We start from the raw sequence: 18,427 nt of genomic DNA on the forward strand, positions 1-18,427 counted from the left end.
AATATACATATATAATATTAACATAAGAAGGCATGCGTGGTTCGTCAGCCGCTACTTAATAACTTCTCGCTATTAGTTAGTAGATACTTTGCAATATCATACTACTATTGTACGTAGGTAATTGGCAACGGTTCTGGTTCTGAGGCGTGAGCCGTGAACCATTGTCCGGAAGCGGAACTGGACCTGAACCAATCAATTGATCGAACGAGTCGCGCGACCCGGGTCATATCGGCGACAGATCAGTATTGACCCGGTTCTCTAAAATTGAACGAACGACACATGTACATCTACCACAGTAGAATATGTCTACTGTGCTTCTACTAGTTTTTTCTGTTCTGTGATTTCCTGCCAATTGTTTTTTTTTATTAGGTAGGTTACAACGTTTCAAGAAATATAACATTCGAAATTCAAATAGTTCTGATTAGCTAGAAGCGCAAACATGTATTTATTAGTAGGTAAGTACATTAAATATTTGCGTGTGAATAGCCGAAATATATTGCCGGAAAAGAATACTTATTTTTTAATTGAATAAGAATGTTTTTAAATTTGATGTGTTGGATAACTTTTAGGATGTAAAAAAATTTAATAAAGTAATTTAAAAATCATGCATATTGCACCCCATACATACACCATATTGCACTTTTATAATAGTTAGCTACCATAACTTATTTTATAACATAACCTTTACTAAATTAGAAAAGGAAAGCGGGTTTATAAAACTCAAGGCGAATAATGAAACACATATGTATATCAATTATTTATTAGATATTCACAATCTGACCTGAGGCTATGTCTGAAGTAAGGCAATTCACATAATACTAAAGAAAATAAATAATTCCTTTTGAACACAAATATTCTGAGTCAAAAATCGATACAAGATATATATTATAAAAAAGGTCGCGCTAAAACTTATACATTTTAATAATAAACTTTATTACAACTGCAGTTAGTATACTTTAGAACATCAACGAGTACCTGATTACTATTACATCTACATTGTGTTAAGGTCTCGTATTACACCAGCTGGTATCTTTAAATGCTCTTTGCCATTTAGCCATATTAATAAATTTATTGTATTTCTATATAATGTATTTTAGATAACGATTTGCGTAGTATAAGAGTCTATGTAATTTTAAAACAGCCAAACTTTTTTTTACATTTATTCAGATCTTATTAAGCCTAAAGTACGAACTATGAATTAATTAAAACATAACTTACATTCAAATTTAAAATTTATTTGCATCTGAATTATTTTATTAGTATATAATAATAATTAATATTGATTTCATATCAATGTCAAACAGGAATTTTGAAAACCGAAAAGGATGGGTCTTCAAATACCCTACAACCAACATGTCATTTAACAATTAACATTAAATATCTTCCATGTTATTAACAATCTACTAAATGCATTTCTACAGCGACCGCTGCAAGAGGCCTTACAAAACTCCTTTCATCATTGCACCATCTCATCACCAAATTCACCGACAAAATTAAAATAAATTAACTGTGAAGGTAAAGGTGAGATAATTTCAAATAAGCTATTTTAATTAATTGGAAAATTCTGGAATAAATGGTTTCATCTACAGTCTAGACCTAGAGCATAATTTTTATTTTCTTATATTCTTGTACACAATATATATTTTGGATAAATATTTTTCGGATCTCAGAATTGGCTCTAACAGTGTGGATGAAATTTACTGAGATTTTTGTGACAAAAACCGATCTAGTTAAGTCTCACCTCTAATAACATTTTCCAAATGTCAAAAACATACACTCAGGATATTTAAAATATTTACCAACATAAAAATCAAATTATAATACAATTTGCACTTCGAATTATGGAAAAGTGAAAACAAAGGAATAAAAAGTCAGTCAAGAAATACTGCTCCGACATTAGTTCCGCACTTACATATACCACAGCCACTTAATGATTCTCTGGACAATATATAAAATTATTTATGTTGTCCCACGATCTTGACGTTAAAAACAACATGGATTTATGCAACTTAAAAAATCCCCACACAGTAAATATCCCGATAGTGGTTGTCTACTAGTGATTTTTATATTTTTAAAATAATTAAATATATTTATTTATGTATTGTATAAGCTTTCAAGAATGACCCACTCGACACGAAACGCGATAATACATGGAAATATATGGTTGAGGGAGACTAACATTGTTAGTAACACAAGTGCTTCAAGTTCTATAGGAAATAAAAATGACAATGAATGAATGAAATTATACATAATATAATCAAACCAAATAAGTTGTCTTTGAAGAATAGGATATAAGTTTGTTTACAAACCAAATTTTATTTGTTTTACGAAAAAAATACTTCTTTCTACATTAATAGGTTGAAATTGGACTTGACATGTTTTATGTCTGATATGATGTTGAGACTATGTATTGTAGCTATCAAGTTGTTAACTGATCGTCAACATTGGAATATATCATGAATAAACACGGTTGTATTATATTTTATACGAGTTAAATTTGAGACCAAAATTTATGGATGATGCGAGAATCGAACCCGTGACCTCTCGGGTTCCGTCCAAGTGCTCTTATAACATGAGCCAACGAGTTTTCGAGTACAACGCGTCCTGCATCGTTCATAAATTTTGGTCACAAATTAATTAATTTAAATAATCCCAGAAGTGATCACTTTAAAATAACAAAGTGTCAATTATTTCAGTAACAGAGCTAATAGTTTAGGTAACACTATTCAATGTTATGTAAGTGAAGCTAACCTGAGTAATTTAGATATTGAACTATGACTTGAGCTATGTAGTAGTAATAATTAACATAATCTAATATTTTACCATTTTATGTCTTATATTACAAAGAATCACTAATTATTGGCTGTGAAATAGAAAGCACTCGGTATTGTCGATGATGGAAGCTATATTATACAATACACTATGATGACTTGTGTTCAGTATTCATCTTCCTCGGGTGGATGGGCATTGTCTCCGTCTAAGTCCTCTGGAGGTGCGAATCCATCCTGATACCAAAGTCAATTTATAATGAAGACAGCAAGTATATTTGAATCTATTACATAAAAATTAATTACACGTTTTGTTGCTGAGCGCCAAACTTAATGTTTGATTAAAATGGGCCAATTTTTAGGCCCAAGCAAGAGTTAAAAGAACTTAATTTAAAACTTAATGTTGCTTCAAATGTAATCCAGGCGACTGAAATCATAAGCAAGCAATTGGTACTTATTGCTGATAAATAGTAATTATGATATTTCAAAATGTAGACATTGTTGAAATATGGGAACATTGGAGAATTATAAATAAATCATGAGTAGAAGCACCCCACTCATAATACTATACTTTAAAATATCAGTAAAGTGTCAATAAATAATGTGGTGTAAAAGACCTATTATATTATTGTTGTCATTTTTTGTAATTACAAGCCATACTATGGCTGTCATATGTTGAAAGTTCAAACTTCCTTTTACAACTAAATCCACCAAAGCCAGCGAGTAACATAAAATCAAATTTTAATCACAAATATAAACATATATGTATAAATTACCTCAGTAGCATATAATATATCCAAAATCTTAGGCACAATCGGAACATTAGGATTTTCTTCCACTTCCTGACAAATAACTTCTATATCCCTCAGTTTTCCAAAGTAGAAGTCTCTTTCTTTCTCAAGACCGTCTATTGTTGCTTTTAATTCGTTAAGCTGAAATTAAATATTACTATGAGTCTCTCAAGGCAAGTAAAATGCTTATAAATAAATAAACTTTCATGTTCATATAAAAGCCTTAGCTTTTGATATTATATGAACAACAATACCATGTTTTAGTAAGCTAATAGCATAGTATTGTTGCTTTTTTAATAGAGCCAATCGGTATTTTTGAAGCACCCTTGCACCTTGTTACTCTTGCACATCATACAATGTTTTTTGCAAATAAAATAATTTCATTTAATTGAAATTACCCTCGACTCTCAAACTAGGATAGCCCGTGACATGGGGTCAGTCTTGCCCCAATAGTGCAATGTAAAATGTCAAAGAAAACAAACATAAACATATGTTAAGGTCACTGACTAACATTAATGGTGGTGATGCAGCTAATGATAACTATTTTAATTGCTACCGTTAATCCTTAAGTCTACCTTATAAAACTACTTGCACTCCCTACTGCTAACATGAGTCAAACATCAAGTTCTCCAGAGGGAACTGTCTGGTGCTGAGGAGGACGTAGGTGCTACTCATGATGGACGCATTGTTCATAGCCGCATAGTAATCGTCCACGCGAGCATCCATCGAAAACGCGCTGCAGCGCCGCGGAAATAATGTTTATCTTTTTATTTACCAATTACTATACCTAATATTAAATTAAGGTAATAAATTAACTACTCTTCAATAACCTAAATTAACCTAATTTCAATTATTATTTATATCTAGACATTAACAAATTACATTTACAGTGGCTTCGTAATTAAGGTTCCTTCCTTATCATGTTCTTGAATTTATTACTAACTCCAAATATTTCAAAAACAGTATTCTAAGTTTATTATTAATATTTTGTAAAGTTATTGTCCCAAATAGCTAAATTGTCCAGTGGTGGAATTTAGTGAAAACATAATTAATAATATTTCAATAATTGTTGTTTTTTAATGGTTAATAGTCATAAGACATTTGAATAGTCATTGGAGATATTTCTTCTGAGACTTCATCACAAACACAACTTGACATTTTAAAAAGAAATCCCCTAGAAGCGCGATTTAAATGAAATCTTTCCATGTTTATCTATGTGGGGAGCTTAAATTGCATATTTTGTAATTAAAATGGCATTTAGGATTGCTATTTTTAATAATACATGTTTTAGTTGCAACTTCCTTCTTAATACTATCAATAGGCTGCTGATGAAATTGTAAATTTTCAACCAAAGTACTTTTTCACAAAAATAAATCTAGTAAGCTTCCTTGGTCATCAGGGGGGTGTTATTTTCATTAACAGATGTCACTTAAAATGTTATTTATAAATTATTATGTCAATCTGGTCTATGATCAACACCCTGAATAACATTAAATTATCTGAAAATATTTAAAGATATTGGGTGAACACTTGTACTACTACGAACTATAAGTGTTTCATCAACCTTACCTGATGGTTCAGCTCTTCAATAACCTTTGAGTCTCCCTTAGCATTCTGATTCAGTCTCAGGTTCACTGGAGGTGATTTCACACCGGTGTTAGCCCTCCCGACTGTTATAAAATATTGAGAATTAGGTACTTTATTTCTCAAAAGTTAAACATAAAATATTTTAAAATTATTATGACAAAAAAAATCAAGCAAAAACAGGTAAGCATTTTACCAAAGGCGTACCGTCGCCCTTTGTTTTTTATTATAAGCAATTGAATATATTCAAAATACGTGGGGCACTCCAGAAAGTTTTGAGAAACTAAAAAATCAACTTATGTGGATAAGACATTTTTTTTTAAAGAACTCTTTACCAGCCTCTGTACAAAGTCTCATACGCCGAAATACGAAACGTTTTCGAAACACTTCCTTTTCCAGTCTGTCGCAAACACCTCGTTTACTGCCATCTCGAACGTTGTTAGCAGATCATCCGACGACAACTAGATAGATCTGTTTCAGTTGATTTTATATTATGTTACAGAATAAAAAGAAGTCACATGGTGCTAGATCAAGAATTCAGGACTGTAAGGAGGGATACCCGAGACTCTGACCGGTGTGTCCCTTGTGTTGAGCGCCGGGCGGGTTGTCGTAGTGATGTAATGGCCCGGTAGTCGGTTCCATGTCGCTCGTGGCAGTGAAAACTACTGGCAGGCATCTTGTATACCAGGCGGCGTTGATGCAGATCTGATTTCGTAATGGAATCGACACTAAAGACTCTGACCAAAATATTATCTTCATTTCTCTGTCGCTTCACTTTAAGTAGCGGCCGCTTTGTTTCGGGCTCGTGTTGTTAAATCCAGTACCTGGCACAATATCGTTCACGCGCTATGACAAGTTGCTTCAAATTTATTGATCATGTCACTGCACCGTTTCTGAGCTTCAGGTGCTAGTGAAAAATATTGTAAACGCTCCCCTATCCAATATGTGCTGAATTTCATGTTATGTAATTCGTTTGTTTTCTTGAATTACATTTTTAGTGCTAGTAGTATTTCTCAGTTGCAGCTGTCTTAGGATAACAATTTCTTTCTTTATAGCCTAATCATAGATGACCACGCTTAAATTAGTTATGCCAACAATAAACTCATTTGAAGTCGATCAAATGACTCGTCTGGATTAAAAGGTCACATTTGAAATTATATAAAATCAATGGAAGAAAAGGTTCTCGATGTAGTTACATTTTTTTATGAGAATAATTCAATTTAGCTCTCAAAAGTATATAGAGGGATATTTAAAATCCGAACATTGTTATTATTATTAGTAAATAATTAAACATAAAAACTTTTTTTCGCAAAACTTTCTGAGTGGCCTGGTAGTTAGTGAAAACTATAAAATAAAACATTTTGTTATTTATTATATCAATAATTACACAATTAAATATTATCATAGCTAAAAAATAAAAATATGTACATACATAAAATACAAGAATGTCTAAAACACTAATATGAATATTACTTAATTTATAATTAATGGTTTAGGAAATTCTAGCGTTATCTATTAAACATGCATTTAATGTTTGGATATAAGGAGAAGGATTATATATCATCAACAATATCTATAACTAAACGAAAATTATACTTTTTATATAAATTAAAATACTTCTGTATTTAAATTTTTTATGCAACAGAAAAATCAATACTGCGCAATGGTTCTCTCAAATATAATAAATACCATTAGTAAATATTTAGAGGAATACACCAATAATACTTTGATATAATTAGCACAAAATCAAAATAAACTCAGGCAATAAAAAAATGATATAGTACTGGTTTGGGGTCTAGCGGCGGTGTTTGCCACAGATGGCACTTTCTTAGCTGTAGCTGTGGAACGAGGAGCAGCGCCTGCTGAGCCATGCCCCATGGGCAGACCCTCTCTTTGAGCCACAGGGTCATATGGTGAGCCATTGTAGTTGGCATCATAAAATTTCTTGAACCATTGCAAGAACTCAAAGTTATCTTGAAAGCGACCCTTCACTAGTCTGTCAATGGGTACTATCTATGAAAAAAAAAAAAAAATATAAAAGGATATATCAAGTATCAACCACAACAGGAGTGTTACATGGGAATGGAAGAGGTTTGTGAGCTGATTAGAGGCATTAATTTTGACCAGCTTCATATTTTGAATACTTCATATAGAACTAACTTAAATAGCTCAAGCAAATGTACATGTAAGTGGTCAAGAGCAATGGCTCTAAATGATAGTAAGGCAGTTCAGATGCATACTGCCCGATTGTTGTAAAGGTGCAGCACGCCGGACACGAGGAGGTGGAACAACAGCAGCACTACAAAGTGGCACTCCACTCTCGCAAGCTCCAGATCCAATTGTAATCCCACCACGCGCCTCAAACGCGTCATATTCCCTCCCATCATAATTAGCGTCAAAGAACTTTTTAAACCACTGTAAAAACTCAAAATTGTCTTGGAACCTGCCCTTTATTAGTTTATCCACTGGTATTACCTATAAAATATCATTCACCTCATAAAACAACATTCATTTTTGATATTTTATTTTACAAATTTATTGTTAGTTTTATTGCAGATTAAAATATTAGATAAAGAGATGCAACTCATGGTAAAGTTTAAAATATTTGATAAAGAAATTCATCTGATGGTAAGTTATACATCCTGTTCATTACAATGCAGTACCATAGAGGATTATTGGCAAACTCCAAACTTGAGTGGCATCACAATTCAAATTCAAATATTTTAATTCACCATTGAACATCAAAAACCACCCATTCAAAAATAGACTGTCTCAGACCTAAGAAGAATGGGCACAAGAAACTCAGCAGACTTTTATTAAATAAAAATATGGATTAAAATGTAATATTGTACAGTAAAAATTTATAATTAAAGAGCCTGAGGGTGTTCACTTCATTCCCAGTCTGTGGTAAAACTGTTAACAAGTTTTTTAAATTTGTGCACCTCACCTTGAAATAAGATTTTAAGTCTCACTAGCCTAGTTATCAAACCACCCCTTCAAACCGAAACACAAATAGTGCTTGAACAGGACCACTCATCATCAGAAGTTTGGCATCATGTGCTAAAAAATTTCCACTGGTAGATCCAGATCAAACCAGTCTGTGATGATTGTGCAAAAGGTGATAAATATTTACCCTTCTCCAACCAAAACAAAATGTCACAATTATCAGTTCAACAGATTTAATTGATACATACCTTATCCACTGTCATTTTCTTAAAGCCTGCTTGTAGAATTTTGAAGTTTTGTATATACTCATGTTCAAGGTTTGTCTTGAACTTGATACGTTTCATTGGTACACTACCAGGAAACAGCATATCCATAAACTGACAATACGCAGCGCCGGTACACAGTTCCTCTATCTTGCGAAAATTAGATTGAAGAGCATCGTTCACCCACGCCAGCATATCATGGCGAGAAAGATTCTCTGATGTTACATTTGTTGAATACACGTTCACCGCCATCTCGAGTTATATTATATACCTACAAGAAATAATCAGTTAAAAATCTTACTCACCAGTATTGTGTCACTCGTATTACTTTATTTCTATAAACCGTCTGTTTGCCACTTACAAAAAAGAAAGCCGATCTAAAAATAGGTCATAAAACATTCTAGAAAATTAATACGTAGGTATGATCTATTCTTTTTAACACGGTTTACAACCATTGAAAATAAAAATATACAAACAATTATTACTACTTAAAAATGTACACTAAAATCGTATCGTATGCATTATTTCACAACGGATACAGGGTGGACTCACACTTTTCAAGTTTAGGAATGCACAGGAAAAACAAATCTACAATATTTTGACATTAAATAACCTACCTTAACAAAAATTCCTGTGATACTTTAAACTTTTGGAAAAACTGCTTTAAGGTTTTACATAAATGAGCTTTTTTAATAAAATGTTTATACCAAAAAGCTTTTTCTCCACTTGAAAATGACTAGTTCTAGAGTTCACGTGGTCACGCCTGAGCAGTTGAGCACAGAGCAGATAATTCAAAAACCAGAATAGTGAATAGTCAGAGAATACGAATCAACATGAAGTCATGAAGTATACAATCAACAAATTTATTCATCACGCCACAGAAACAAATGGCCACAGAAGTTTTTTTAATTTATCCCGTGCAATGGCAATGAGTCCATCAGCTCATACCACAATATACAAAAATATTGTACAAAACTGTCAGAAAAAGGAACATGAATTAGATCTACGTTCTCGTCCCAGAAGCGCTGACGTAGGGTCTCTATCTCAACTTCTAGGTAACCTCCATACAGATGCAGAGGTGTCATGACACCATTTCAACCCATGGGTTGAAATAATATGCTTTTATCTGGAAGCAACCACACGAAAGCTAAGGTCGCGTAAATGTCCTACCTGGCGAACCTAATTATACCATAATCTCGAGGCTCGGCTTAATATCTATTAGGGGTCTAAGATCTCATCAGATTAAACAATCTAATAACAATACCTAAGTCAATGAAACACTCAGTAAAATACCAGTCGTAAGGAAAACCATATAAAGAGAAAAATTATTAGAAATCATACTAAAGTTAATGAATATTATGTAAAAGTTAGAATTTAATGTTAAGTTATTTATAAAATATTCGGGGTTAAAGTATGATGAAGATTTGTATTAAAAAATTGATATTCGTTTTTAATTAATTCAACATAATTATTTAATCAAAATGATTAACATTATTATCTATACATTGGTGCCATCTAATAGGAAGGTCATTTATGCCTTTGCGATAGAACTATTGTGATCTAGATTCAACAAACTGTGTCAAAGCATTTTGTACTGCCTCCTGAGAAGAAAACTTTTTATCACGTAGAAAATCAACCAAATCACGAAAAATATGGTAGTCCGTTGGAGCAAGGTTTAGCGAATGGCTTCTAATTGCAGTTCTTGTAGAGTAAAAACGGTTTCTCGTGCTATATGAGGTTGTAGCTGCACCTAGAACCAATAACATCAATTAATACAAATGTCTAATATGTAACTTGTAACGAAATTACTTCGTAGCATTATAGATCGTAGAAATATTAATCGTGCATATTAACTGTAATAAGCGTATGCCGAAAGATTCGTTCTTAAAAGAACATATTATTTTATATACCGTAATATTAGCTCTTATAAGAACCATTCATAATGCTGTACATAAAGTCATAGAATCATGCAGATCACCAGTAGTCATCTCATTGAAGTACAAGAATCGTGACGTTTTCTCGAAGACCGCAGATATACGCACGTGATCAGTCATATGCTTCGCGTTACACAACCTCACAACAAGGCCGAGCGTACTCTTAACTCTACTAAAGCGTCGCGGGTTCGATCACTATTCATTCAATTTTAATCAATGAGCGACAGAGTGGGTGCTCCATGCTCATTGACATCGGATGATCGAGGATCGACGCGAGTTTACACAGGCGCTCGCTGGCTGGCTTACTGCGATAGCATTAGTTTTAGAGTGAGATAGAACACATAATATTATTCTCAATTCTTATTGAATGAAACGTTTAACTATTGGTCAAAATGTAAGCTTTAGTATTAGTGTGTATTTTCTAAACTTGTAAATATTTTTAAGTAACAATAGTAATTGGTTAACTAGTTTTAAGGATTTTGTATATATATCGTGTAACTGAAGAAAAATATATCTTCTATATATTCCTCACAGTCTTCATACTACTCAAGCAGTTGTTTTATTTAATCTCCAAACGCTCAGTCTCCAAAAGGTCTCACGTTATCATGAATGCTCTATTATTGTTTATGGTGAAGATCGATTTATGAGTCGGGGCTGATTCACTGCTAGTTTTGCTATCATTGTTCGGAGTTCGGCACAGTAGACATCTGCCGTTATTGTTTGGCCAGATCGGAGAAAGCTATAGTGAATAACACTATGCTGAGACCATCATACAGTTACCATTACCTTTTTATTGCTAAGCTTTGCTATAGGACAGTATTGCGGCGTTTGACGTGGGGTCAGCCATTGCATTTTTCGCTTACGGTTATCGGAAAGAATACACTTTTCATCGCATGCCACAATTCGATCCTATCAATATTCCTTCATTTATATATCGATTCTTCGAATTTTGCACAAATAGTGCAAATAACAGTTAATAACGAGCAAATAGAATACGTTCAGGAATATATATACTTAGGGTAGTTAATTTCTAATGAAGAATGTATGCAAAAAGAAATAGAAAGAAGAATAGTTAATACGTGGAAACGACACTGGTCACTTAATTAACAGGCATGGGCATTGACAGAGCAACTAGCCAACAAAATTAAAATTTGTCAGAATGGAATAGAAAGAAGCACAACAGGAGTTAAAAGAAAGGATCGTGTGAAATTAAAAGCCATTAAAAATAAGACAAATTTTAAGAATACATACAAAACATTCAAAGAATTAAAATGGAAATGGACAGGTCATATGATAAGAGAAAAGACAGAGAAATGGGCAAGACTAATAACTGAATGGCAACCACTAGATAGCAAAAGAAATAGAGGTAGACAGAATATGAGATGGGAAGACGACATCAAGAAAATAGCGGGGCAACTATGGACTCGTACAGCAAACGATAGGACAGAATGGAAATCTTTGGAGGAGGCCTTTGTCGGAAGACAAGCTGTACCGCAGTAAAGACCGTTTGCCGATAGTATTTAGAGGCACTTTTTTTACTTTATTTTAGTACCTAGTATGTAAAATTAGTACAGCAATAAAGGCAACACAAGTTCCAACACGCGTATCTTTTTACAGATAAGTGAAATCATGAGGCGCCCATTTTTCATATTTTTTTATTTTATTGATTTGACACAAATGAGTCAATATTGTTGGTAAAGAAACGTTAAACCATGCCGCTAATTCCTGGGTAGGTTGGCTCGGATCGGGTTCCACATTTAATGAATTTTCCTGTGCGTGCGGTGTTCCATATGGTTCATTCTTCAAATCAAAGTTTCCATCACGAAAGCGTTTAAATCAAAATCGCACGGTATGTTCATTAGTAGTGCCCTCTAAAAAGGCATAAAAGGCATTTATTTTCTCAAAATTGATTCCTTTAGAATTATTTTTGATGTCATTTCTTATACTACTAGATACTACTACCGCTTCGGAAACAAATGGCGCTCTGAGAGAGAAGAAGTGGCGCAAGAAACTCTCCCAGCATTCTTTTTTTTGCTCTCTTTTCAATAAAAATATACAATATTGTACAGTCGCTATAAAATAATCACAATCTAGTCCCAGGCTGTCCGATCATTTAGATATTCAGAAGTGGAGTAATAGAATTTACGACAGAGCCATTTTTTTATAAAACATTTAAATTTATTTATAGATAATGCCTGAACAGTGGCTGGGATTTTATTGTAGAAGTGTATACATTTACCCTTAAAGCTATTATGTATCTTATGAAGCCTACTAGAATTAGTTACAAGCAATCCCTTATTTCTAGTGTTATAATAATGAAAATCACTATTAAGAGCAAAAAGGTGACGATTTTTGTGAACATATATTAAATTTTCATAAATGTACTGACAATAAACAGTCATAATATTTATTTCTTTAAATTTTTCTTTGAGAGACTGTCTATAACCAAGCTGATATATAGCACGAACAGCTCTCTTTTGCAGTGCAAACACTATATCAATGTCAGCAGCATGACCCCATAGTAATAAACCGTACGTCATGATGCTGTGAAAATAACTAAAGTACACTAATCTAGCGGTCGCAACATTCGTGTACTCTCTAATCTTTCTAACTGCATATGCCGCAGAGCTGAGTCTATCTGCTAGATGGGTAATATGTGGACCCCACTGAAGCTTTTTATCTAACGTGATACCCAAGAAGACCGTAGTGTCCACAAGTTCCAATCTCTGGTCATTTACAAGTACGTTGGTTTGTACCTCCGCTGTGTTTGGTGTAATGAACCGTAAACACTTTGTTTTTTTACTGTTTAAGTGCAGATTATTCGTCTCAAACCAACGCACTATCTTTGAGAGTGCATTGCTTACCTCGTCATCAATATCCGCACGTCGCTTCACTTTAAAAATAAGTGAAGTATCATCAGCAAACAATACAATCTCATGGCTATCATCTACCACAAACGGTAGATCGTTAAAAACGCAACATTGATATTGCGAGCTGTTTCTGCCGCGTTGGTTCCGCGTCGGAACTCTTTCTTATCTTTCTTTTCTAAGCTGAATAAAAAAATAACTGATAGTCTATAGTCCAATATTGCACATTATTTTAAAAGAAGAACTACATAGGTACCATGTGCAGAAACTTTCACTCATAAATCTCAAACCATGAAGGTAGAACCTCCGAAAATAGAAAAAGGCAATTTTATAATTTAACCAACTATTATTATTTGTAAAAATTTCGAAACGTGCAGCACAATGTAATTCTACTTCAAAACTGAGAGACTAACTTCCTATTTGAAATGTTTCTGATTAGCTTTCCTCCAGATGTAATATTATAATAAGCTCTTGAATAATAATCTCGCTTATCCCGACGCATTCCGGACTCTCTCAGCCGTGAATAAATTCGTCTTCCACATTATTCACTTCAGGCTTTCCTTTATAGTATGGGGGAGGGCTAGAGCTGTGATACTCAAACTGCGGCCCGCCAGGCATTTGGTAGTGGCCCATCCGTTGTATCCTCAAATTCTATTAATCTAACTATTTAAATTTCCGATAGAATAATAGGCGCAGTTATTGTTTTTTATGAGTTCTCTTGATGTGTATTGAGGGTTCGTGTTCACCAATCGTACGAATCATTTACGTAACGGTATTAAGTATTTGATTCAAAGTTAGTGAGTAAATGAGTGTAATGTAGTAGAGAAAAAATATTCCAAAAAGCAGTTATCTATTAAGAGTGAAATTGTAACTTGTATTATATAAAATAAATATAGTGACCGACAATGTCATTCCCAAATATAAACGTAAAATATCCGACGAAAATTGGTATTCAGCGACACTTTTCCTCAAGGGTCACCTATAAGAAGTGAGAAATTAGCTTTTTTGAAAAGATCTTTGCAACAACAACAATATGTTATGTCGGCGGCATTATCACAAGATGCAGCGGTAACTTAAGCATCGTATGAAATTTGTTATATTATTGATAAATTGTATTACTTCGTTTAACGACGCAGAAATTGTAAAAGAATGTTTCGTAAATGCTACCGATGAACTGTTTGATAAATTCAGTAACAAAAAACAGATACTTTCAGAAATTAAAAAAATACAGCTCTCTGATTCGACATGTGTCGACGTATTAAAGATATCGCCAAATATATTTATGAGAACGAAGAATTGCAAGTATTTTAGCTTAGCTTAGCTTGACTCTAGTACCGATTATTTGGCAACATCGCAATGTTCAGTTTTTGTAAGATATTGCACAGAACAAAATATAATTGACGAAGATTTTTTGAAATTCCTTCCAATGAAAGACTAAACTAGAGGTACCTTCAGATTATCTCGATGCTATTGGCAGTTATCTACAGCAGAATGAGATAGAAATTAAAAAAAAGTGTGTGTGTTAGCGTCCGATGCACGACTGGAGTTTACTCCTCAAGAACGATTGTCTTTAAACAGGTACTAAACAAAATCAAGTCCAATGGAGTCGGTCACAAACAGACATACAGCAGAAGCTAATAAAAGCGTATTAATTAAAAAAGATCGACATCATATGTAAGAGTAAATAAACGCATTAATGAAAATTCTTAAAGAATATATATATTTTTACTTTATTTACATTTTTTACGACTATTCTACGAAATATTAGGTATATATCAAATATTTTACATTTAAGTAGATATTACGTGATTATGTAGCTGTACATACAACCAATAACATCAATTAATATAAATGTCTAATATCTAACTTCTAACGTAATTAATACCTTCGTAGCATTATAGATCGTAGAAATATAAATCGTGCATATTAACTGTAATAAGCGTATCCCGAAAGATTCATCCTTAAAAGAACATATTATTTTGTATACCGCAATATTAGCTCTGATAAGAACCATTTCATAATGCTGTACATGGCAAGGAATATTTATTTATTTATTTATTTACCACACACAGCAACTATCATTACAGGTATTACCTAATGCGACAGTTACAAACACAAGAATAACATATATACAAACAACAAACAAATCAATCTAAAACTAATCATACAATAGCAAAAAATAATAAACCAAACATTACATTAGCAAAAATACATCACACCAGAAAATACAAAAAACTTGAACATACAACTATTTATCATAACATACTACATATAACAATACCCTTGCGAGTTCACTCCACGTACACCTAAAAATGTCCACTTTGATGTGGAGTTCATTTATATGGCGAAGGGCTCTAGTTAAAGGCGACTTTGCCGACACATTTGTTCTCGCCATCGGAATGGCGGATGGAGGCGCCTCCACACGTACCGGTCCGGCACACGGAGACTCAAGCAGCACAGAACTCCAGGATTGAGCTCCTTTCCGCGCTACAACTTCACCACATACGCTGCTAGAAAAAAATCCCTACGGACGCTCAACTCAGTATATCCTACCATACCCAGCACGAACAGTGTCGGGTACATGAGTGGGTAAAATGTGTATACTCCATATAACTTGAAGTATAGGTGCTCATCGAAGTACAAGCATCGTCACGTTCTCTCGAAGACCGCAGATATACTCAAATGACCAGTATTCTCCGCGTTACACAACCTCTGCTCATTGACATCAGCCGATCGAGCATCGACGCGAGTTTACACAAGCGCTCCCTGGCCGGCTTACTGTGATAGCATTAGTTTTAGAGCGAGATAGAACACATTATATTATTCTCAATTCTTTTTGAATTAAATGTTTAACTATTGGTCAAAATGTAAGCTTTAGTATTGGTTTGTAATTTCTAAACTTGTAAATATTTTTTAAGTAACAATTGTAATTGGTTAACTAGTTTTAAGGATTTTGTATATATATCGTGTAACTGAAATAAAATATAATAAATTCCACATATTGCTCACATTCTTCATACTACTCAAGCAGGTGTTTTATTCAATCTCCAAACGCTCAGTCTCCAAAATTACATCATCATAATTAATAATCATATTATCGAATCATTAATTATCATAACTGAAACTACAAAAATAGTTAATAGAAAATAAATCATTTTCAAACAATTATAGATATTAAAAAAATAAAAGGTTAAAAATTGTATATTTGGCGTGAAATGCGCTATATATAGTCTCCATATTAAATTAAAAATTTAATTATGTGCATAGCTCATATAAATTTGTATGAACTATATTGATAATTCAATATTTAATAAATACAAAGCACACATGTTTATATACATACATGTCATATTAATGTATGAATTGTAACTTTCTTAGTACCCACGTACTTATCAGATTTTCCCGCACTATTATTTACACCACTTTCTTCCATAATTTATAGAATTTTCTCTGTACTTTATGAAAGTATAATAATAAATCAATTTCAATAATATAATAAAGCTTCAAAATACAAGAAACAAAATAGAAGAAGAAACCAAAACCGTTACTATGCCATTTCATGAGTAGGTTTAACTTTTTTTATTTTTTTTTATTTATGGAATAGGAGGACAATCGAGCGTACGGGTCACCTGTTGTTAAGTGATCACCGCCGCCCACACTCTCTTGCAACACCAGAGGAATCACAGGAGCGTTGCCGGCCTTTAAGGAAGTTCATTCCACAGCTTTGTAGTACGTGGAAGAAAGCTCCTTGTAAACCGCACTGTGGAGGACCGCCACACATCCAGATGGTGAGGATGATATCCTAACTTGTGGCGTGTCGTGCGAAGGTGGAATTCGGCCGCAGGAATTAGGTTAAACAGCTCTTCGGAACACTCCCCGTGATAAATGCGGTAGAAGACACACAATGAAGCGACGTCTCTACGCAACGCCAAGTGATCCAGCCGTTCACAGAGGACTGGGTCCCCGACAATTCGAGCTGCTCCGCGTTGCACGCGGTCAAATGGATCGAGCTGATACTGGGGTGCGCCAGACCAGAGATGACAGCAATACTCCATGTGTGGCCGGACCTGCGCTTTGTACAGCACTAGAATGTGGGCCGGCTTGAAGTATTGCCGTGCTCTATTAATGATGCCCAGTTTCTTTGAAGCCAATTTGGCTTTGCCCTCCACATGGCCACGGAATCGGCAATCGCTCGAGATTTCGAGACCCAGTATTCCGATACTAGGCGAGGCTTTAAGGGAAGTGTTGTCGAAGAGCGGTGATACGACAAATGGGGTTTTTTTAGTGGTAAACGCGCAAACTTGAGTCTTCTGGGGGTTAAATTGGACAAGGTTCAATTTAGCCCATTCCGCAACCTTCTCAAGAGAGGACTCGATAGAAGACACAAGTTTCTCCCGGCACTGGTCGACGATTTCCCGAGAGAGACCTGCATGGCCCGTGTATACGGCATGACCAGTGCTGTCGTCTGCATAGCAATGAATGTTGGAGGTGTCCAACATATAGCTCTGACACCGCGGGATGATCGGCGGTGTTTTTCCGTTGTCGTCAAGAGTCGAGTTGGAGGCGAAAAGAGCGCACAGGAGATCGGCTTTCTCTTTTGCCGTATGGGCCAGGGTGTCATGTGCAACGACGGCATGGACGGCTGGCTGAAGTTGCCAAGAGCAGCTTTCGACAACGACCAGAACTTGCGTGTTCCGGTCGGGTAACTGGAAAGCTGCTCACCGATTTTGACGACGTGTTTTGACTTTGCACGGGCGATTTGCCGCTTAAAAAATCTGGAAGCACGGTTGTATTTCCTCTTAAGAACTATGCAGTTCGGATCCTTTGTGCCCAGCGCCGCAACCCAAGTTCGATACGCCTGTTTTTTGCAGTCAGATGCTGCTTTAACTGACGCATCGAACCAAGGCTGTGATCTGCCACCGATCGGTATTACAGAGCTTGGTATAAAAATATCCATGCCCTGTAGTATCACATCGGCTACTGCAACGGCGCAGGCACTAGGATCATTCGAAGGGAAACAAACCCTGCTCCAAGGGTAGGATGCAAAAAAGGAACGCATCCTATCCCAATCTCCTGACTTGTAGTGCCAAACGCGGCGGGTCGCTGGTGGTCTGCGACGTGGGCGTCGGATAGGCACTACACTCCTGACCAGGCAATTTTCGGACGTTCTGAGAGGGGCGTCGACAAAGACCTGGTAACCATCGGGATGTGTAGTCAGTAGAAGATCTAATAAGGATGTGACTATCCACATCCGGGAGCCGCGATGGCGACTCA

General features: G+C 34.8%; 1 protein-coding gene across 3 annotated transcripts; it reads right to left on the minus strand.

The window, feature by feature from the left end:
- Nucleotides 1-744: 744 nt before the first annotated feature.
- Nucleotides 745-9,190, minus strand: LOC126976880 (microtubule-associated protein RP/EB family member 1). Of its 3 annotated transcripts, none has more exons than XM_050825511.1 (6): nucleotides 9,060-9,190; nucleotides 8,338-8,623; nucleotides 7,384-7,618; nucleotides 5,129-5,229; nucleotides 3,545-3,700; nucleotides 745-3,005 (listed from the first exon to the last, which is right to left on the minus strand). In XM_050825511.1, exons 2-6 carry the CDS (start codon nucleotides 8,602-8,604, stop codon nucleotides 2,937-2,939), a joined length of 828 nt encoding a protein of 275 aa, XP_050681468.1. In that variant the 5' UTR covers nucleotides 8,605-8,623; nucleotides 9,060-9,190; the 3' UTR covers nucleotides 745-2,936. The 3 variants fall into 3 exon arrangements, with proteins under 3 accessions (XP_050681468.1, XP_050681467.1, XP_050681469.1); XM_050825510.1 differs by having other exon boundaries at nucleotides 8,970-9,177; XM_050825512.1 differs by lacking the exon at nucleotides 7,384-7,618 and adding an exon at nucleotides 6,928-7,156 and having other exon boundaries at nucleotides 8,970-9,163.
- Between the last annotated feature and the right edge of the window lie 9,237 nt (nucleotides 9,191-18,427).

The sequence above is a fragment of the Leptidea sinapis genome, chromosome 42, assembly GCF_905404315.1.
Source record: "Leptidea sinapis chromosome 42, ilLepSina1.1, whole genome shotgun sequence".
NCBI classification, from domain to species: domain Eukaryota; kingdom Metazoa; phylum Arthropoda; class Insecta; order Lepidoptera; family Pieridae; genus Leptidea; species Leptidea sinapis.